The sequence below is a fragment of the Bombus vosnesenskii genome, unplaced genomic scaffold (assembly GCF_011952255.1).
Source record: "Bombus vosnesenskii isolate JDL3184/JDL3185 unplaced genomic scaffold, Bvos_JDL3184-5_v1.1 scf7180000013267, whole genome shotgun sequence".
Lineage (NCBI taxonomy): Eukaryota > Metazoa > Arthropoda > Insecta > Hymenoptera > Apidae > Bombus > Bombus vosnesenskii.
Genome location: NW_022882927.1, coordinates 4,382,536 through 4,405,813, shown reverse-complemented (window position 1 = coordinate 4,405,813; position 23,278 = coordinate 4,382,536). Strand labels below are relative to the sequence as shown.

The following is a 23,278-nucleotide window of genomic DNA, read 5'->3' as shown; positions in this document are numbered from 1 at the left end:
GTTCAACAACGATGATCGCGATTAATTACAGTTTACTCGTTTGGGGTTTGTTGGCGGTTAAAAGAGGGTTAATTCACAAGGGGAAGGGTGGCGCGTCTGGTATTTAACTTCCAAGAAGCTTAGGGACTCTACGAAGTGACTTCTAACGCTGAAAGGAATTTTCAAGGGGGAAACGGGTAGCAAGGAGTGGCAAGAGAGTTCCCTAGGACACGGGAAAAGTCCGAGATTTAGCGTGTCCGGGGCACGAAGGGTGTCGTAGGAACGAGTGAACGAGTTTCAGAGGTAGAGGACGATAACAAATATGTAAGAAGCGATTATTACGATTGTATGATTGAAAGACACGAGGTTCGAGGACGCAAAGTAGTGTGTGTGTATGTAATACCGATCGTCCGTCGGTGTCGGTCGCATCTTGCAAACGTGTCAGGGTCTATGCCCTCTCATAGAATCGCGATGCCGATCGTAATGGATATCGAACTACATTTTCATTCTCTTTTTTCTTTTTCATTCGTCGAGTGTCGTAATTTATAAAAATACTTAGAAAACATTTGTGGAATCGGGCACGATTCGAAAATTGCACGATTATTGGCCGAAGGAACGAACACTCGGGTAAAAGGATCGAAAAACATCGACCGGTTCCGATCATGAGAGAGCTGGGAAAAGTTGATACGCGATCCCCTGATCGTTTCAAGAAGCGCGCTCGCGCATGGCAATTTTTTTTTTCACGCGCTCGTTTGCATGCGATCGAGAGTGCGCCGTCTCTTTCTCTCTTTTCTTCTCCATCGGTAAATTCCTCCCTGATTCCCGGAAGCTGCGGGCGGTATCGATTCTACGCGATTCGTCGGAGAACCTGGCTGCAGTATATTTCGTGACACTGGAATATTTCGCGTACGTATCTACGCGCGGTTAACGTCGATTTTCGCATCTGCATCTCGTTCTCGATCGCAAACAAGGGTATAAAACGCAACCGTCGTAAATAACGATCTTCGACGCGTCGCTCGCTTCGAGCATCCTCCCTGACTTTCTTCTTCTCTTTTTCTTTCTCTCCCGTTCTTCCCGTTTACCGCTAAAAGCACGAGCATTCCGATACCGACAATTGTCGAGGAAACAGTACCTCTTGGTAAAGCTAGATTTTTCACTCGTATTCGTTCCTACTCCTTCTAAATGCAACTTGGCGTGGTAAACTTTCAATTTTCTTCTCTTCCTTATGCAACGTATTAACCGTAGGCAAAAGGGACGGGAGTGAAAGAAATAAACTGAGATGAGAGCTCGCAGGAAAACCGCCGGAGTCTAATATACATATATGTATATATATATTTACCGCAATGTTCGTGTTTCCTCGTCGAAGGTTCGCTTAGCGAGATCAGGAGAAAAGCTTCGAATCGATCCGTTCTGTAAGACGCGACGAGCCCATCGTCGGGACCGATCACACCGGACATTTATTTTACATACCGCTTTGAAATTCTAGTCCCGATTAAAAATTATCCACGATTATTTACAAAGATTTTATGAAAATCCTCCGCGATTGTTCCTTACGTACTATTATCCGAGAGGCTCGGTATCACGCTTCGTTATACCGCCAAAAATGCTTGTCGATTCGGTCGCTAGGCTAATCCGTTAAAGTCGAGCCTCACTCGTCGATCGCTGACGGTGCCGACGACGGATCGATGACGGATCAGTCGGTGACGGCAGTCTGTTCCGCCTAAAGGTCTCCGTCGTTTCCTCGTCGCCTGGCAAGGTGAAAAAGCTGCGTCGTGCACGAGCATGATTGACAAGATTAAAGGAATGAGCGTGGAGATCGACGGTATCGACGATCGATCGACATCGATCGTCGTATGAAAAATGTGGATCGATTCTGCGACACAGTTCATTCAAATTCTTCTTACTGATTGCACGGCGGAGAAGCGTGGCTCTGAGGGTGATTTCTAGCGGTGGCGTGGGTGGCTTCGCGCTTCAGCCTCTGTTTCAAGTGAACTTTCGCGTGCCGTTTCTTCTCGTCGCTCCTCGCGAATTTTCGGCCGCATTGATCACAGCAGAACGGCTTCTCGCCGGTGTGGGTTCTCACGTGAGTGGTCAGGTGATCGCTCCTCGAGAAGGAGCGCATACAGATGCGACACTGGAACGGTTTCTGGCCGGTGTGGATGCGGATGTGCCGGGTGAGCTCGTCGCTGCGAGAGAACCTGCGATCGCAGCCGTCCACGGGGCAAGCGTACGGTCGCTCGTGCACCGGTGTTTTACTCGGTCGATTCGGATACTTCCGCGGCTTCACCGGGACCAGCCTGAGCGGCAGAGCACTCTGCTGGTAAACTTGCGAGAGAATCTCGTGCCCCTTCGACGTGCTGGGGTTGTATTCCGCTAGCTGCACTCCCGTTGTACCAGCCGACGGTGGTGCTTGTTGCTGCTGCTGTTGAGTGGGTTGAGGTTGCTGCTGTTGTTGTTGCTGTTGGACGGCCGGTGGGTAGCCGCCCGTGGGTTCTTGCTTCAGCGTCGTCTCTTGATGGTGGTGATGGGGATGATGATGGGATAGGAGATTCGGATCGTAAGGGTCGTCGTGCGTCGTTAACCACGCCGCGGGAGTAGTGGTTGGCGTATCGTGGTAGCCTGGTGGCGGGGGTGGCTTCGATTCGACCGGTAAAAGTTCGACGGTCTCTCCGCCGTACGGGGCTGGGTGAAGGGTGGAGTGTAGGAAAGGTGAATTTGCCAAAGTCAAGGTCGGGGAGGTTAAAGGACCCCAGAGCTCCTGACCGGTTGGTTGTTGCTGCTGCTGCTGTTGCTGTTGGGGTGGCTGCTGCTGATTCTGAAGAGTGTTCAGCGGCGAGGATTGCGTACAAGTGGTGGTGAAGACGCCACGGTACGTCAACGTTGGTACGTTGCAGATGTTAACGCTCGACGCTGGTGCTGAAGACACCGAAGACGTGGAATGAGGGGAAGAGTAGAGTATCACTCCGCCTTGTAACACGTTGCAACGGTCCGCGTCCTCTTGAGCCTGATGATGACGCGGTGGACTAGTGGAGGGTGGAGCTCCAGGCGTGCCCTGTTCCTGAGACTCTTGGTGATGGTGGTGCCGATGATCCCTGCCGGTCGAGGTAGCCGTATCATCGTCCTCCGTGGCCTCTTCGAGAGATAGATCTTCGCCCGCCAGGCTGCCTACAAATCATCCATCAAATTTTCAATCAGTCTCGAAAATCTACATAAAGAGGGCGGAACAGGTCGCGGTTGCGCGTGATCACAAGCTCAGGAACAACTCCGGGCACGAGTTAGCGCGTGCATCTCGCGGCCTAAGCGAATCAACAGGAAGGACCGCGCGATACGGGGATGACTTTATCTGCGAAGCGAGATTATACCGGGTGTCTCTATCTGTCGTCTGCATCCTGCCGTCTCGTTACTTCCTTTCTACGCACATACACAATCGTTTACGACCTACCGAAAATCAAATCGGCAGACTCCCAGTAGTGAGAAAAATGCGCGGTCATCCGGTTGTGTTCTACGAATTGATGCGAGTTTGAATTAGGTATCTCCGAATCGTGTCATGCGCCGAATGTATCAACGATTCCTACGTAGCCATGTATAACCGCGAGAAAGTTGTTGCCCGGATAGATTATCGGCTAGCAAATGAACGCGACAGCGGAAGGAAACGAGAGAAGAGAGGAGACTACGATGTACGGAACGATAAAGGGGAACGAACGATCTGCTTCGTTTCGTTAGCGAGAAAGTCACGGAAAAGACGACTATCGGCGTAACGGAGGGTGGTTGTATCGGTCCGGATGAACGAGGTGGGGGTTCTTGGAAGCATGAATGAACTGGCAAGGGGTGGTGGGAGACAGAGGTGAAGGCGGAGGTGGAGGCGGCGGCGATGCAGGGACGGGCGGAGAAGGGTTTCTGAATGTCGGGGTCGCTGAGTATTGATCCGCGACAGGCGGGCAGGTTCGATATTAGCCGTTTTCGCGAGAGCCAACCGATATACGTCACGCTGGCACATCATGCACTTGGCCGCGACGACCGAGATCTCGCAACGCGATCACTTTCGAAAATTGATGCGGAAAAGCCGGATTTTCGAAGGGGTGCTTGACGCAGCCACGAGGGTAACAGCAGCAGCAGGAGTTGGCAGATATGCAGAAAGCGAAAGTTGGGACGTTCGTGAAACACAGCAAGTGCAAGGCCGCTGAAGTTCGAATCGCACAGCCGATTACTACTGGTTTGGTGCGCGTTGTTCGACGAGCGTTTATTTTCACGTGTCTCGCGTCCGACGAGTTTCGAATTCCGCTATTCGATTATCGTGGAACACGTTTTAACGATTTGACCTCGTCGAAGCGTGCATACGCAAAGGATCTCTGTCATACGAGAAAGATTCGATTAATAGGAAACTCGATGATGATAAAGTTATTTTACCACGTCACGACTACGAAGGATGAAAAGAAGAAGTTATCGTTGCCTGATCGAACTTTTTGTTTTTGTTTCTTTTTTGTTTTTTTTTTTTTTTTTTTTTTTTGTTAAAGGACTGTTGATTGTAGGTACCTGAAATAGGAGGTGGCTCGACGAGCGCGGAAGGGCCGAAGAAGGACGGTAAATCGCTGCTGGTGGTAACCGGCGTGTTTAGGTCACCTGGTTTATCCTTCTCGTTAGGCTCCTGAAGATCGTCTCTGCACTCCCTGGGACAGTCCTTGTCCTCGGTGTTGACAGTCTGTAGATGCCTTTTACCGTCGGTGGAATCGTTGGACGGCGAGGAGGCATCGACGTGTCGATGATGTTGATGGTCGTCGAGTCGTTGATGAGGATGATGATGGTGATGATGATGTTGTCGGCCATGGGGATCAGAGGAATCGGTATTGTTTTGATGCTGGGCTTGCAAGGGCGCGCAAGTTGCCAGCGACAAGGTTGGAATCGTTTTGTTGCAACTCGTGGACGAGGTGCAAGTGGTAGCGGCTGGCGTTGACGTGCCGCCAACACCACAGACGATCGAATTCGAGGATGTCGCCGCGTTGTACGGTAGACACGCGTCGAAACTAAGCTGCACTGTCTGAAGATTGAAGGTAGCATGAGGATGATGATGATGATGTCCGAGGGGTGGCGGTGAGAGCAAAAACGGGCTGGTGGCCGCGTGGGGCTGCGAGCCCACCACTTCCATGCCGTCCATCGTCATCCTCTGGAGTTGGTCGCCTCCCTGGCTGGCGGTGGCAACCTCCTCGGTACCGCACTGCGTGTCCTCGCCTGCGGTTGTATCGTTCAACGCTATTATTATGGTTAAAATGTTGTCCTTCCTCGGTCGTCCCGACACAGTTAAGCCTCTTTCTCTCTCCCACCGGATATACAAGCTCTACGCGAGTTAGCCCTTATCCGTCTTTTCAGTCTTAGTCTAGTAGAATCAGTTTCCCTTCGTCCTCTGTGCAACAACACCGACGCGACGTCGAAAGGGTTGAGAAGAGGGTCGCGTGGTACGAACTCTCGGTTCGTACACGAGCACACGATAGATCTAAACGTCAAGTCCGTTGAGATCGGTCGTATCTGTCCCTCTTTCCCTCCGTATAGCTCCAGTCACTGGGTTAGTAGTCAAGCGGACGTAGCACGCGCTCCCCCTTTTTTATCCGTCGCGCGGCACGCGCCGAGTCTCTCTTTCTCAGCGAGGTATACACACACGAGGGAGCGGACGCCGGGCGGCAAAAACCGTGTCTCGCGATCGCTCGCCTCTTTGTCCTTCCTTTTCTTTCCCTCTCTCTTCTCCCTTCGAGATCCCACTCTCTTTCGCGAGAGCGCGCGCGCCTGCGATCTGTCGCCGCGGCGGCGGCGGGATAGCTATACACCACCGCGAGCGCACAACCACCACCAACCACAAACCACTACCACCACCACCCAATTATACGCACGGAGACTCTCGAAAAATCCAATCTCACCGGATCGCGACCGATCCTCGTCTCGGTCTTCGTCCCGATCCGGAACGGCTGCCGCGCCGCGCCACGCCGGCCGGTCTGACCACCAGGGACTGCCGCCGGTTCGTTTCCCTCGAGCGCGCCCGCGCGCCACGAACCAACGAAGATGCGCGACTATGCGGATCCGCGGCTCGAGCCGGCGTCAAGGGATGAAACGCGGAACCGCGATTACTCTTCCTTCAAGACGTTAGTGGTTGTCACTTTTCGTCTCCCTTTTCTTCTAGAATCTTTCGTTCGAAACGCCGGTCGTCCAAGTCCAAGCTGACGAATTCGCAATTATATCAAGGTGATGATTCTTTCACTCGCGAAATGAATCCTGTACGCGACGATGATTTGGCTCGCGCGCGCGCGAGTGTCTTGTAGGTGCAGGCGCGCGCGCGACCGCGCGCCTATTTGTCGTTCCGTGTCCTCCGTCCCTTTCTTTCTTCACCGCTTCCTCTCTCTCCTTGTCCTCTCTTTCTCGTTCTTTCCGTTCCTCTCTTTCTATCTCCTTCGTCGGGTTTATCGTGTGCCTCGGTAGATATGTACCTCTCCGCGGTTAGGTGTGCGTGTCGGAGGCAGCAGATCGCGCGCTCGGATCGTCGGAGGACGCGCGATGCGTGGGGGTCGCGCACGAACTGAGCCGAGCGACGGCGCGCCCCGTAGTTTTATGAATGGACCGCGGAGACTGTCCCATATTTGGAAGCGGCGAGTCGACTGCCAGCCAATCCCCGCTCTGCGGTCCCCTATCAATGCGCGCCTGTCTGCGTGCCGCGTATATAGCCGACCGCGTATGTGTTACGTACACACGCGCCGCTACTCCCACCACGCAACCCGCACGTCGTCACTGCTCGCCACTGCTCGCAGGCATCTCTGCCCCCACCGTGCAGCTCTTCGCGCGCTCCCACCTTCCCCTAACTCCCCTCCACGTGTCCGCTGCCCCCAGCCTGCCCCCTTCTCGGCGTTTCTCGGTTCTCCAGTGACGTAGACTGGCGTGACGTAGGACGTGGCGCGCGCGCTCGTCTCCCTTGCGATCGACAGCGTTCGAGACCGCGTTCGAGGATTTCCAGGAAAGAAGTCACGCGGAGGAAAAGGAAAAAAACGAAATACAGAACAAAGATACAGCGAATTTTGGGAACATGTAAAAATATTTAAATAAGCTGGGATAAGGGAGGGAAGTTTCTCCCGTCGTTGTATACCGTCGAGTATTCGATCTGTGGTAGATAATATCACGAATGCGGCGCTACGTCCACCACCCCTCGTTCTTCCGCCTGCGTAAGCTCATAGCTGCTGACGCCGATGGCGCCGGCGTACCGACGGTTCGCTCAGTGACAGACGTTGGTTTATCGTCAGTTCGAGAGTTTGCGGCCACCACCGGTGTCCCTTCTCGTGAAACATGTATCGATCGAAGCGCGTCCGCTTAGAGACGAAACTTCCCTTCGTTCGTTCCTCTTGCTTATTCTCGAACGTGAGAATTATTTAGTCGCTATAGCATTATATACTTTTTCGATATTAGGTTATGTTAGATTTCGAGCCACAGGTTACTATCAATTACGGTGAAATTGTCTTTCCTGTAGCTGTCTGACATATCACTGCACGAAACTACTTATTTTTATTCTATCAATAATAATCGAACGTAATGATGTTTGCCAGAATATGTAAAGTACTCTAGTACTTCGCGAGAACGTTACTTTACTTTGTTTTCCTTATCTGTCTGAAATGTGATTCTTGTAGCAGTGAACGACTTATGTATATTCGATTGATCAAGCACGATCAAACATTATACTTTCAAGAATGTGTAAGATACTTTAATACTTCCCTAAAACATTGCTTTACTTTATTCTGTTTTCCTTAACTCTCTTTGCAATGTGATCCCTGTAGCATCGAACGAAACTATTTACATATATTCAATTCATCAATGATAATCAAACATCGCGATATTTCGAATACCATGGACGATACTATGGACTCAGAGATACCAGTTTATAAATGATTTTTCCGGTGAAGGGATTTTTTGATTAATATCGGGGCTGAGAGCGAACGAAGGAAGCGAAAACAGAGGCGCAACAGGTGAGAGAGATTATTCTCTCTGCACGGGCGCGCGCACGTGTCGAATCTGTTTGAAAGCGGTGTTCGATTGCTCCGGCAACTAAACCGGGTGAACGGTGGCCCGCAAAGTTCCGGACTGGGTTTGCTACGGCAAAGGAGCAATTTCCTGTGCCACCGCGCCAGTTGCCACCACCTGTAAGAGCGCGCGTGCCGTTCAGCTATACGCGCCTCTATACATGCGTGCGTGTGTTCGGTTACGAGAGGCACACGCGCGTCTGCGCACGCGCAAACGATCTTTTTCTCGCGGGCGTCGTGTAACCACCTGATGCCCTATTTGGGGCCACGCACTGCCACGCGACCATTCTCTGTCTCTTTTTCTTTTCCACATGCACGCCTCCGTTTGTCCCTCTCTCTTTTCCTCTTCTCCTCTCCACCCCTCTTTTCAAAGCTTTCCTCTAGCTGCGATTCAAAGTATTTTGTTTGGCTTGTTCTCGATTGAAGGGTTTGCGACAATAAAGAAACAATATTCGAATTGAAGCTATTTATGGGAAGAGAGAGGTATAGGTTTCATACTCAAAAGCTTTATTGCTACGACTTTTAGTTGACAAATACCAAAGTGAATAAAGTCCACCTTTTATGAAGTTTTCAATTTTATTAAATTAACGTTGTATATCTCAAGCAACGAGGGAACTAGTTTCACAAATTTCTTTATCACAATACATGATTGTAAATTCTAAGATAAATTCTTAAACATAATGTTCGTTGCTGTTATATTTTTTCACAGTTTAACTTGTGGAGTTAATCGACTAGCCTTTGAGCGACCCGGTTTATAGCACCTTTCAAAAAAGCGATCCAATTCTGATTGCTTCTGTTGATTTACACAAATTATCGGAAAGTGGAGCTGCCTCAACCACTTCAATTTTTTTTTTCGCCATTCGAACGATGCTGAGTTGAAGTTTGGAACTGAACGATCGGAGAGTCGAATAAATTACGATGACTAAAAAAGGCTGCATTTGCCATTGTCGATCCCCAGGTGCCAGGTAGTAAAAGACACAAGGCAGTAGGAGACAGGAGATCGGTATAAAACGAGCGCGTCTGTGTTTCTCGATTTGCTTGTTATTCCGTTGCTTAAACTTCGTTCCCTTCTACTACTTCGATTTCTCTTCCATACGATGTGTTCGTCTTCGTCCATTCGTTAAATCGTTGTCTTTCCATGTCGTATTAATTCCTGGCCCGTTTTACCACGCAAACTCGCGACACGCGCGCGTGGAAATTGAGACTCGTAAACGGAAGCGATTTCATACAACGGAAGAACATTTATCGGGCAACGTGCGTTCACTCGTGATGGAAGCTGTCAGTGACTTCTCAGATAAAGGCACTTTAACCCGGTAAATTTTCAACAGAGGGAGAAGGAAACAGAAAACTGATAAATGCATATTGTTTTCGTTGTTGTTCGGAAAATTGGCAGATCGTTAAAGCTTTACTTGGTTAGCTTCGATTTTATCACGTTGAAATAATTTTCTGCACATTATCGCGACACTTTTCCTGAAAACGCAGGCGTTTCAAATCGATGGTTGAATAGTCGCGGCGACAGGTTGCGCGATATTATAATGAGTCAGTGCCATATATAAGTTCATAAGAAGCCTTTCGAGCGCGTTTAGGCGTTACGTTAGCGGATACGCGGCCGATTCGCGATCGTGCACCGATCTGTTTCCCAGTGAATTTTCGACCGCGTCGAAAGCCAAGTCGCTTATCTAACTCGGCAGAAACTCGAGCCAAGAAAGCTGTTCTGTACGACGCAACGCCTCTTGAGCTTCGAACGAGCACATGTTAGCTGGTGGAAACCAGAATACAGAAATTTCAAAGATTACGGCATTCTGAAAATTCGAAGTAGCGTCCGAGTGACGACATTTCAGTCAAACTATGCGATTTGCCTTGCAATTCAACGAAATTCGCTTATAAACAATTGTTAAACGAGCTACATTTGAAAACGGAATATTTGACTCGTTATCAGGCACGCGACAAGCAGCAAAATATTTTATATCGTATACATACACTGGTACCTCGACGACATTGTTTTCTTTCGAGGATGTAACACTTCTATTGATCGGAAAGAAAGAAGTTGGTTCGATCTTCATACTCTCAGTTGTGTAATCATTATAATTCAATAGCACGTGTATAGATATTACTTTATTTTTGGAAGTTATTTCGTCGTTCATTTTAATAGTTCCACAACATAATATCTTCTCGTTGACTCGAATAGCCCAGTCGTAAATATACTTCGATCATTTCTTCGGTTTGATATTTCTTCCCGCGGAACTTAAAAAACACGATGGATATTACCCCGTCTCTTATCAAGTTCGAGATTCGATTGTAATTCTATTGCTTTCCTTTTCGACCATATCCGACACAATTACATTAGGAAACGTTAAAATACAGCTTCAACATTTCGAACAAAATACGAAACAAATTCGCTCTTGCGTCAAACATTTTCCTCAAACATAACAAATCCTTTCTGGTTACTAAAGTAAGAGCAAGATAAAGATATAAAAATATAAAAATCGTAGTAGGACGAGTACGCTGAGTCTTAGCTGACCCAAGCAACCTTACTTTACCCCGCACAAAATCAAACCGATCGGAAATGTTCGAGATCTCATCACAACACTCGACGAAAACCATAATCTTCCGGCTCCACACACATTAGGCGACACACACATACACACACACTCTATCCAACTGCAACTTCCTAGAAGCGAGTTGCGTCGCGTGGGTGTCGCGCGTGCATCGATCTCGACGCTTTGCGCACGCGGCCAAACCGGACACGCGGAACGTAATCGTCGCGCAATCTGCGGACGAGCAAGAAAGCGGCAGCAGGAGCGCGGCAGCACGCGGTCGCGTGTGCGTGTAGCGTGCCGGCCGCCACGGTATTCTGGCACGAAAACAAAACGTTCTAAAATTACCGACGGCTCTCGGGAAGGCGGTGGGCGCGCACTATTCGCGGCGCGACTCGCAGCGATTTTGCGCGGGCGACCGCCTCTATTTCGGGCCGCCACGCAACCACCTGAGCCGCCCAGCATCCCCAAATACCCGGGATGACTAGCACCGCGCTCTTCGAGAAGAACTCTCGTACACGGCCACGATGAGTCAGTCAACCAATGTAGACAATTTTTGGCATCCCTTCTAGATTCTTTGCTTTCAAAGTGCTCCGATAGGTACACTTTGTTGGTCCCGATTGTTTCGCCTACATGACGAAGGAGTGTTCAATTGGCCGGTATCAACGAGACAGCGCAGTGTTGACGATGAACATGTGGGCCGTGGGTGATTCTTGCCTGGCGGAAAACTGAATTCGACACTTGTTGATATTTGGTTTTCGAAGGGAGAGAATTACATGGGACATTGTGCGATGATTTCGATACAAGAGAGTCAATCCGGTGGACTACTTTGCAAATTTCGTCTATTTCTTTAATATCCTCTGGGAGTTTCGCGAAAGTTGGTAATTTGAGTTTCGGTACCAGTGTGGTACACGGTTATATGGAATACCGGTAATGAATAACCGGAGAAACAAAATTAAAAATCGTTTTCGCACGATATCGTCACAAGTAGGTGGTTTATAGCCAAAGAGTGAAAGAATGATGGTGAATGTGACTTGCAAAATTTCGAAAACAATCTTTTTTTTTAAAGATGGACGTTAGTCGCGCGTCGACGCAACGAAATTGAGAAATTTGGGAAGAACGCAGCCGATCGGTTTTTTGTCTTTCGAGAGATATCTTCGTAAATATCTTCGATAGATCTGTACGTCTATCTATAGACACTGTATAATGATACTATAAATAAAGAACATTAGCGAGAAAGAAGGAAGATTTCGTAACGATATTAACATAGTGATCAGCTACGATTAAAACGTGTTATACTATTTGTACGAGGAATTCTCGAAGAAAATAGTGGAAGAATCGTAGCAATGCGTGATTATGAAAGTCTTCTAACCTTTATCATATATAATATTCATGAACAAGAATTGTGGGTTCGTCCGAAGATTACAAGCAGTCTTGAGCAACCGCATAACGATGGTACGCTAAACCAAGCTCCTTAACAACTTGTTAGCCATTATAACAGCGCGAAGCTAGGTATTTCGAGCATCGAATCAACCGAGATTTCGTAACGGCCAGTATACACGAATCGCTGCTTCATGAATCGCTGTGGTGTGTTTTTGGCAGTGGCCGGCATAAATTCCACCACCGAAAACAGCGACATAGACAGAGACAGATAGCAATATTCACATCGTGAATATTTTATCGGAGCCAGGTGGCCTGGATCTCGATTAACTCGCCAATTGGAATAATTCTTCGGAAACGATAAAGCACGTCAACGATCGAACCGATTTCCCTCGTAGTTGGCGCTCGTTAAAGCGGAACGTTTCGTTCCTCTGAGAACGCGACCGTGGAAAAATCGTCGCGTCAAGGGCAACGCCTCGAGGAAATCGATTATCCCCGATCGATGAGAGTCGTTCTTCATTTAGAACGGTCTCGATTGGGGGTCACGACCATTCAACGAAGGATCTTCGCTAAATTAGAGAGAGAGAGAGAGAGAGAGAGAGGTTTAATCCTGGCGTTAACGAGGCCTCGAGGAACCTTTCCTCTCGCGGCTGATTCGAGACGCTCGTATTGATTACTCAATGCCCGTCCAGCGGGAGTAATCGCCAGAACGGAGAACAAGAAGTCGTAGTTTGTGTCTGTAACCCACATCCGAACGCAATTAGGGACGAGCGTGTTTTCGTTTGTAGCCCATCGTGCGTGATGCACGTACGCGATACACCGTTTCTCCTCGTGTGTACGTGTACACCCCCGCGCATAAGTATTAGGTCAGTTACGGAAAGCGGGGTTATCCTCAGAAATAATTAGCAAACTATCGAAGAATTATTGTCCGGCCGGCTTGAAACTTATGTAAAGATGAATTAATTTCGCGAGGCATATACATACGACAGTACGATGTATGGAGAACAAATTTTGTCGCGCTATCTTTGACTTTGATTAGCGAACGCAAGACGTCTTCTATGGTGACGTTTGATGGTCTTTTGGCCGTTGCTTCGACCAATTTTGACAATCGTGTTATTCATTCTTCTATCGTATTTGCTCTTAATTCATTTGGAATTTCGATCGATCTTAGAGACGAACTTCTTTGAATTTCGCATCTATTTCATACGAAACTTCTTCGAATTTAACGAGCTTTGGATCAAAATATTCCGGGGATCGTATACTTAGCCGAGTGTTCGCGATTCATTGCGAATCATTAACGAGCAACTTTTTGTCGCTGTTCCATGTTTTTCTTTCTTTCTTGAGAAAGTCGCCAGTGTGCACAAAATGTTTCCATAAGTTACTGGTTGGTGTGAACGTTTTGGACGATGCAGCGATAAAAAGCGACGAAAAATGCCTCGTTGTTGCCTCGGTGCAGATCCAATCTTCCGTTGCTGCAGCTCTCACGAGTTCTTGCATCGTTATCTTGATTAATCAATTAATCAATGAATTAATCGTTTCCATGATAATTTAAAGCAATTGTCACGTTTTAGCAGGAGGTATCTTGATACTTATGACCGGGAGTGTACGTGCGCTCGCGGTTTCAGGGGCGCATTAATCGCGAGCCGAGTAAAACGATGCGCGATCCGTTGAGAGCGCAACGTCCGATCGGATCGTTACGTGTCACGAATCAATTTTTCACCGGTGCAGAGTGAATGGTGTTTGTCGCGTTTATGAAGGCTTCATTAAGAATTATCGCTGCATGTTTTTATGCAGTAATCTTGCATGTAAAAACGCACACACGTACGGCATCGTAAATTGAAGTCGACGGGACGATTCGAAATTTGGACGTGTCATCGCGGGAAATACTTTCGCATCGATCAGGCCGACTGATCGATAGCGGCGTTAATGGTGACCGCGTGCAACGTCCTTTTAAGTCCGTTCCTGGCTTCGAGTGTTGGCATTACTCGATCTGGAAATGAGTCACGACGACGAGTCCGCGCGAACCTCTTTCGCACGTTTTTGCGCGGCACGATGCCGCGGTGATCGCCGATTAACGACCGTTTCCGGTCAAGCCGCGCGTTTGCTCAGGATTCCGCGTAGCTGGTCGCGCGCCCGCTTCCGGAGCGTTGCGCACTCGCGTCCTTACTGCGACGTTATTGCATCGATCGTCTTGATTGCTCTTTTCCTTCCACGATTTTTCCACTTTATTTATAGCGTCGACAACTCCAAACCAGCACGTACATTCGTTTCTTTCCTTTCTTTTTTATTTTTATTTTTTTTTTTCTTCGTCGGATCAATAGGGCCAAGATCATTGAAACTCCTTCGTTGCATCGCTCTAACAATACCGATGACTTCATCCTCGGCAACACGGACGACTCAATCGTTGCTGAAAGAGAGAACGAACTTCTTCGTAAGAAAAAGAAATATCGATCGATTTCCGAAACCTCGCGCGATTCCTTTTTCGACAGTTCGATGATGTAACGTAGCGTAGTGGTTACAAGGTCGTCGTCAGCGTGAAAGAAGAAGAAGAAGAAGAGGAACGAAGTACTTTAGACGATCAAACAAAACGCAGGCTATTCAAGGGCCCTCGTAAAATCGTTGCCCGCGGCCGGCTGCCTCCGTTATCCATCAGCGTCGCTCTGCGCTTGCTTCGGCGAGGATCAAGATTTTCGTCTTAATCGCCGGCCCATTAAGGAAATTACGTGGGCTGCACGCGACCAAACGAGGATAGAGTGAGACGAAGAGAGAGAGCGAGAAAGAGAAGGCTACCTGGACGCGTCAGCTTTATCGTGGAATCGACAGCTTCTTTTTTTTCCGGTAGCGAGCGCACGGGAGGAGACGCGTTCGGTTCGCGGCCGCGTCTATTTGCAGGAAATAGGTCAACGTCGTTCGCGAGTCAGAGCGGAGAAGCTTAAAGTCGTTGGTTCGTGCGTTGTTCGCGTGGAAAATAAGCGGAAGAACAGTGCCCGCGGATACGAGGCGCGGCTGTGCGGCCGTGAATCGAGCAGAAAAGAGAATTGCACGAGAAAATCTGTGCAATTAACATAATTGTCCAATAGGAAACATGTCGTTAATAACAACGAATACTTCAACGGATACGTTTAATACGTATTTACGGGCGATATTAGCGTTACGGGCTGGGATACGGGGCGCGTTCTTAAAACGGTGACAGTTGATGTTTCCAAGGAGTCTGTAAATTTACTGTCGCGGAGGCGTAGAGGTGAATTTACTATCGAGCGGAGAACCGCGCGCGTTTCCAGAGCCGTAATTTACATCATACTTCCTCGTTTCTCGACCTTTTAATGCGTAATCTCGTTACAATGAGCCGGAGACGAGAGGGAAACAACCACCACGCTGAATCGACGCGCTCGTTATCGCGCTCTGCTGCTTTTTACTTTTCATTTTTCAGCTTTCGCCGGCACTGCCCAACGCCAACACTATGGCTCGCTTGTCTTTCTTTACCGTAACCACGCTGCGATTTGTTTGAGAACGTCAGCTCTGCTTTGTTTTTTGAATCAGTTTTAGAATCAGCCGTGTTTTTTTCCTTCGTCGTTAATTGGTTTTTTTTCAGCATCAGGAAGCTATGATACGCGATATATTCGATAACTATAAAAATACCCGTAAAATTTTCGGTTCTTGTACGAACGCCAGATACGAGATGGTTGAAAAGTATCCCTTGCTTTTCTTCGATAACATGCGATTTAATAACACGAGATTACTTTATCGTCGTTACAGCTGTATTTATAGAATATTATTACGCGACGATGCATCTAATATCTAAGATGCGATAATAACAAAATTGGCATGGAGGTTTATTTATGAAATATAACGCTTTAAGAAAATAAGGCAAAGTTAAGGCAGAGAGAAATCGTGAAATAGCGGAAGAAATCACACGTACCAATAACGATTCGTTTATTCACGATATTTTACTCAGGCTCGAGATACTTCTTAACGTTGGGAAAATACGATTGGATGGAAAATGGCTGAGAAAACGAAGCAGGGTTAAAGGTTCGGTAAAGTTAAATATTTTCCTGATAGAGTGTGTACTTTTGGTATTAGGTACGTGTAAAACTTACTACACGTTCTATCGACGATGTTATAATGCGACAACCTATGCGATCTTTTCCTTTTTCCCGTTCGTCTCCACTATTAATAAATAAACGCGACAAAGCGGCGGAACAAATCGGGCTGTGCGCGAAATAAGACGAAGCAAAGAGCGATCACGTATTAATAAACCTCTGATAACGTCAACGTCAGGTTAAAAAAAGGGAATAAAGACTGGACTCACTAAAAATACAATGGCTCTAGGATACATCGGATGAAAATACTTTATGTAAAATACGGTTTAAAAATAAGCCGTTCGAAATAGCTGTGTTGCGTGAAACGATGAAACTGGAGGGAGAATAGGGCCGACGCGAGAAGATTCAAACACGAAAGAGTGCAACGTGAAATACCTAGGTTTTCCGAATTCGATCCGACATTTCTTCGATCGAAGTTAAGTTTCGTCGCTTTAACACAACACCTTCCAAGAATAAATATCCTATATTTGTTCCAGTTTACTTTTATCCGCGACAGAGATATATTTGTCGCGACCAATGAGTCTATCGTTCACCTAACTCGTCCTTACTTTCGACAGTTGGTTCGTTTACAGACTTCACAGTCATCCCAAGCTATTCACCCCGGCTATTCGCATCAAGTCATCGCAAGCTATTCGCATTAAGTCATCCGAAAAGTTTCCGTAGTTGTAACACAGTCGCTTTTGAGGAATATAGTTTCTTTAGAATTGTACATTTTTATTTAAAACGTCGAATTTATGCTCGACAGTATCTCTGGCGTGTACGTAATAACGTTAATCCGGAAGGAAAAGAAACTGCAAGAACGTTCGTGCATATACCATTTGGTTTCCCAAATTATTTTTGCGTAAGAAAATTATCGAACGTGCGTGGAAAAACGAAAATCGGTTGGGAATAAATTAGAGGAATACGAAGGGTGAGATAGAACGTCGATATCCCATTGATTCGGTCTTTGTAAGTTTCGCTATCCTCTTCAAAGTTTTATATTTAATTCTCAAAGCATTAAATCAGCTGGAAACTATCTATTTTAAATGAAACATAATCAAACGTGGAATACAAGCAGATGTATTCGTACAGTATCTGCAACACTTACGCGGTGTTGAAGTAAAACGCAGCAAAAACCACAGAATGACTTAATGAACAGACTGCGGATGTTTATGTTTTCTATTATCTTCTGAATTGAAATAAAGAAATGAATGACAAATTGCGACTCGTTTCATCTATTAAATATAACGAGTATTTTATTACTATTTCTATTATTTGATATATTTTAACATCTTCAAATGTCCAATAAAATCGTAAAAATCCGCAGTCTACGAATAAATATCGGTGACCGTCGTTTCGATCGATGAGAAACGAAAGTTACCTGAGAATTAAGCGTCTCGGAGCGACGATGGGCACGATAAAGTTTCACGGGGCTCGTGGCGCAAGTTGCTACGATTCACCCCATTTGTTCGATCGCGAAGAAGTTCCATGGAGGCACTGGTTTCACCGAAACACGGCACGAGGATCTTTGGATCCGCGTTTAAATAGCCGGGGTCGGGCTTGCGTTTTCGAAGACACAGCATCAATCGACGAGGCACGTACCGTCGGTGGAATTCGACTGACGATCCAACGGCACACACAATCGTCCCGAGAGACTATTTCTGACTCGAGTCCTATCGATCTTTCTCGCTCTGACTCGCCTGCACGCCTGTTTCCCTCGCAACGCTACGCGAGCGGGTTTGTCTCTCCCTAATAAACGGCAATGAAATAAAACAGGGAAACGCGTCGTTTACCTCGACATTGCGGCCTCTTTTTGCCACGAATAGATTTCCACCGTGAACTCGAGACTCGGTGGCTGCCACGAAGAAGCTTCGTTTCTTCTTTAACCCTTTGATGCGATCGCGTTCAACTCAGATATGAAGGATCGAAACACCAGTCCAATGAGGATGTTTTTACGCAAATTCATATAATCGAAGAAATGCAAGGCAAATAGGAATTTTCTTCGCTTGGTTAACGTTATAACGAACGCTCTATTCCGCATAGTTTCTGTATTATTGCGTTTTGTGTATTTTGGCATCTGTACACTTTCTATAAGTGTGTATAAATCAGTCTACTTGGAATCGTGACGCAAGACAATCCACTGTTACTTTTCACAAAATAGTAATCCGTGTTTATCGTTATAGAAAATTGATTATAGTTTTTCAAGCCACGGAAACGTGTATAATTATGAAACTAAAGGAACGATGCGTATGGAAGTAAAATACAAAATTTCCTAAATCTTAAGTTAAGAAATCTTTCTTGTTTACGATATTAAGACAAGAAATTCGCGTCAATCGACTGGAAAGATCGCGAATGAAATGTAACGTTGTTACTTGATGGATCAAATATTCTAGGAAAATAGCGCTTAATTGCGCTATCTCTTCGAGTCCTGCCAAGAATTCTATTGTATTCCTAAAGCGTGCTCGTTTACTATGACGCACAATCGCTTGGTACGATACTCACTTTGCTCCTCACTTTTAATGGTTGAAGTTAAAGGGTTAATACACCAAGAGATGGCGAATTTTTCGACTGAGGGAAGCTTGATTTTCGCGTTAGAGGGTGTAGAAACAGTGACGAGGACCCGCACATTCCAAGTTACCGGAAGAATTCGACTAACGATCCACACCGGTACGTATTGTACTTGGGATTATTTCTGATCCTTGACCTAACGAGTTCCTTTGTTCCTTTTTTCAATCTGCCGGCGAACGAGCGAACGGGAAACGCCGACTGCCGATGCCTTTCGAAAGTGCTAATAAAATCCAGCTTTGCGTCACACCGAGTATGTATACGGACGATTATCTTGGAAAGCTCGTTGTTTCGAGCGCGGTTCGTTAGCACGTCGTGACATTCAACCGCGGACGTCAATCTTGTAACTATTTTCAACCGATTCCTATTGAATACTGAACACGCGCCACGGTTCAATTCTCGATACTCTCCGCGACCCTCTGTCCTCTTGACACTTTACCATTGTAAAACGCGAAATAAACTGTTAAACACGTCTCATCGAGTCAGAAAGTAGAAAGAATCAAGATCAGAAGATCTTCGATCGTTTTACGATAAAACGGTCACGTACACCAAATATGCAGAATTCTTATCGTGATTTAATTTTATTCCCGATAGCACAACGACCGACTAGTTTTCAGCTTATAGTTTCCATACAGAAAATATGATTGTGATTTTAGCGAGCGAAAGAACTTGCTTCGTCTAAAGAGCAAAAGCTGCTCCAAATTTGTACGCGAGAATGTACAATATGCACATATTTGTATTTTACATTTACATATTTAATTAACGCATTTGACGTTAACAAAGCGTCACTAGTGTTGTCATAGTATTAATCTTTAAAAGCTATCGTCGATGCTATCGATGGATCAAAGATATCACCGCATTTTTTCATCTTAGATAACGTTAAAGTCAAACAAGCTCGATTCTTTCGTTATATTATTATATTAATATTTATACGAATATTATTCGATATTAAACGAACAAGAAAATAGAAGCGACTGTTCGCAATGGTTGCAAATAACGTCGCGATGGAAAAGCAAAATTCGCATGGGCTGAAATTTCAACCTTTTTTCAGTGTTCTATCGTTTCACGCAATCTTGCGGGAAATATTCCAATTTTCGTAAAATTACGTAAAACCCATCGATTTCGCCTTGACACTCGAAGGTTTGAGAAACACCGATCCGAATCGATGGGGTGTATCCGGACAGCGTGGCGGAACAGGGTATCTATTTCTGTCCCGCTATCGATTCATCCCTTTCTCCCTTTTCCCCGGCGTGGGCACGTCTCGCCCGTGCACTTGGACGTCAACGACGATGTGTGTAACGCGCTGCTCTCTTATCGGTCGATGCTGACGTAGAAGCAGCTCGCGCCTCTATAAACCATTCATAGACGATAACGTTGGACTTTACATTGTGCAGGCTTATTTTTGCTCTCCGCGTTACGCGCTGCATTACCCTGTTCACCCTCCTCCCTACCTACCTACCCACCCTGTTCGCGATAGAATACTCGATTCGATATCTCGTGCACAGATATTAAGGGAACATGTTAAGAAGCGATTCTACGTTTTAAAAAAAATCAGCGCACACGTGCTCCGTTCTGAATGTAATGAGAATGCTTTATTCTTATACCTCGAATCGTCAAACTATGATGATCTTCGTATCTTTTTATAATTCTAGTTATATACAGTGGCTATAAAAAGACATTGGGAAATAACGGTACGTACCAACGCTTTTTCTAGCCGCTGTATATAAGTACAATAATAAAAAGATGCACAGATCGTAATAGTTTAGCAATTCGAGGTATAAGATGGATATAGTACAAGAGTTTTTTTTTGCACCGGGTCTCATATTTCATTCTCATAGCATGAAATTTTTGTAGTCGTGAGATTGTAGTAATGAAATTTAATATACTTGTACCTATTCAGTTATATTAATTAACGTAGTAAACGGTACTAATTATCAATTAGACGATTATGTTGTGATAAGGGACGTAGGCGTGACACCAAAGATGTCTACATTAATAATAATAATTATCATCTAAGTCAGAGAACTTTACGCGGTGAAATGTGCGTTAGATAAAGATCGTTACATTCTACGCGATCCAGGAAATAATCAATTAACGCGAATGCTTTTCGAAAAATAAATACGATATTGTAGAAATTCTTGTTGCCGTCACTGTAATTCTTTCGCATACGAATATCGGTAATATCGGTAAAATGATAAATGTACATCTTCCAGTAAAACTAGGCAAAAAAATTCTACCTTAAATATTCATTAAGAAACTATCAAAAAGTGTGTCTCTACTGTCAATAACCATCAATAATCCGTAAACAAAAACTCGATAAACAGGTACAGATCGTAATATACAAATTCGACGATGTTATCTTCACCAATACCTGTAACGCCGCAGAATCCGTAGAAAACGAAACTCGTCGAGAGGATCCGAGTATGTGGAGGAGAGCGGGGGGACGCGACGAAGATCGGAATTATTTCTTTCTCTAGCGAGGAATGCATTCGCGCGAGAGATTCAAGGAGAAGGGACCAGGAATCATTCCCAGCGATCGTCCTCCGTTTTGCATAACAATGTGTTTCGTATAAAATCACACGGAACGACGATCGATCCCGGTTAGCATCGATGCCGGGGCCGCGCGATGTTCAACGCCTGTTGCCGATCCACGATTTCCGGAGATTGGTTTTATTCCGTGCGAAACGTTTTCACGGATTCGCGAACGTATCCGATACGCCGTCCCCGAGCAACTCGTCCGTGTCATTGACCGACGACAAACCGGTGAACGAGCGAAAAGATTTTCGCGTGGCGAGCGAAGAAATATGCACGGGCGACGCGATGAAGTAAGCGCAAACACGCGGCTCGCGCAGTGTACACAGGCTGATTTATGTAATCCAACGGCTCCCTGTCGATCATTCAGCCTTACTACCGTTATTATCGAAAGTTAAGTGCGCTTAACGGCGAAAGGGAGGACAAGAGAGAAAAAAAAGGGAAGGTATATAAATAAGAAGAATATTGTCCTGTCTGAAGAGAATAGGCTAAGGCAGGGTTACTTCACTGGAACTAAGTAATTTGCCTTGTAATTCGGCAAAATCGGTTATGACCAATTCCTAGAGGAGCGTTGTCGTGCTTGAATAGAATAAGATAAGGTAAAGTAGGATTATTCGAGTTAAGTTAAGTAATTTGCCTTGTAATTCGGCAAAATCGGTAATGAACGATTTTTTTTACCGATCTAGAAGAACATTATGCGAAGGAAATAAGGCAAGGTACGGTAGGATTATTTGAATCGAGTTAAGTAATTTGCCTTGTAATTCGGTAAAATCAAGTAAGATTTTTCAGCAATCTGGAAGAATATTGTCCTGTCTGGATGATAGAACAGACAAGGTTGGTTTATTTAAAAAAGAATGATATTTGAACGAAGCTAAGTAATTTATCTTGTAATGTATCAAAATCGATTACGAACAATTTTCTACGGTGATGCACGTTTGGAAACTGGTTATTTGAAAATAACAAATCAATAACAAACCAACAGTGAAATACATACTCGTGTAGCGGTACATGAGTCGTAGGACAATTCGAATCATGTTGTTGGTTTGCCCCCGAATTATTAACACCGTTATGATATACGAACACGATAATTAAGACAGTCGGTCTTTGGAAGAGTCAGTTATCAGTCAGTCGGTATCGAGTCTTTTTATAGTCAGTAATCGGTTAATTAGTGAGTATCGAGCAATCTTAGAGCGATTATCATCTAACGAACGTACTCATTACCGTGTATACGCATAACGAGCAACACTTAGCGAACGACGACGAACTCTGTACTACAAACAGTTTTTAATATATTTGACTACACCAAGTATCAACTCGTCTCATCGATAGGTACACCAACACGTTCAATCGTCCTTCATACTCGTGTATTATGTACATGCATTGACAGTTACAGTTTTCTATAAACACTTACTCGTTAGAATTATTCTCATTATTCTCGTTATTGTTTATTGCTCACTATTATCGTATCTTTATGAAACTTTTCCGAAAGACATAGGCAAGAAACGAAACGCTTCAGAAGCCTGGAAAAATCATACGGAGAAAAACTAAAAGTCTAATTCCACTTGATACTTTCTTAATACTCGCTATAAATTTTCCAAACGACCTAATACAAGATCATTAGATATTATCTCTGACCAGTTTCGCTTCTAAAAGACCGGAACACGTATCTGAGCGATCAAATTGATTTCTAGAAGAAGCGAAGATGATCGATGGAATACAGTTGGTCATCCTCGTCAGATCTAAAATATTGTCTTTCGTCGATCGATACAATCCTGTTCCTTTTTCGATGCTCGTCGATATTTCGTTGTCAGAAACGAAATTGACGAATGTGAACGCTGTCGCGAACGTGACGAATATGAACGTTGCACAAGATACGGTCGCGTCAACTTCAACGTGAAACGTCGCGACGCGCGTCGTTCCGACGATGAACCGTAAAACTCGAGTCGTTTGCGCATGTAACGTAATGACCCGTGGGTATTCAAAGGGGCTCGCGTTATTCCCAGTTCCATCGCAGGTAAACCAATTTCCACGAACGACAACTCCCGGCAGACGTTACTCACTCTTACTCGCGAGCTTTTCACAAGTACGTCGCACGAAACGTTCTCGACGAACAACAGGGCACGTCGACTCTGCGCACGGCTTAATTATTAATTAGTACGGT

At 45.7% G+C, this 23,278-nt stretch overlaps 1 protein-coding gene across 2 annotated transcripts in view; it reads right to left on the bottom strand.

Moving 5' to 3' along the window:
• Positions 1-1,036: 1,036 nt before the first annotated feature.
• The window catches only part of LOC117230507 (dendritic arbor reduction protein 1-like), a 35,311-nt gene continuing 13,069 nt past the window's right edge, over positions 1,037-23,278 (bottom strand). Inside the window, exons 2-3 of one of the 2 annotated variants that reach the window (XM_033488060.1) lie at positions 4,600-5,205; positions 1,037-3,144 (exon numbers count right to left, since the gene is read on the bottom strand). In XM_033488060.1, coding sequence (XP_033343951.1) covers positions 1,880-3,144; positions 4,600-5,205 — 1,871 coding nt within the window. In that variant the 3' untranslated portion in view covers positions 1,037-1,879. Of the gene's footprint in view, positions 3,145-4,512; positions 5,206-23,278 lie in introns of both variants that reach the window. The other variant, XM_033488059.1, reaches the window with a different exon arrangement.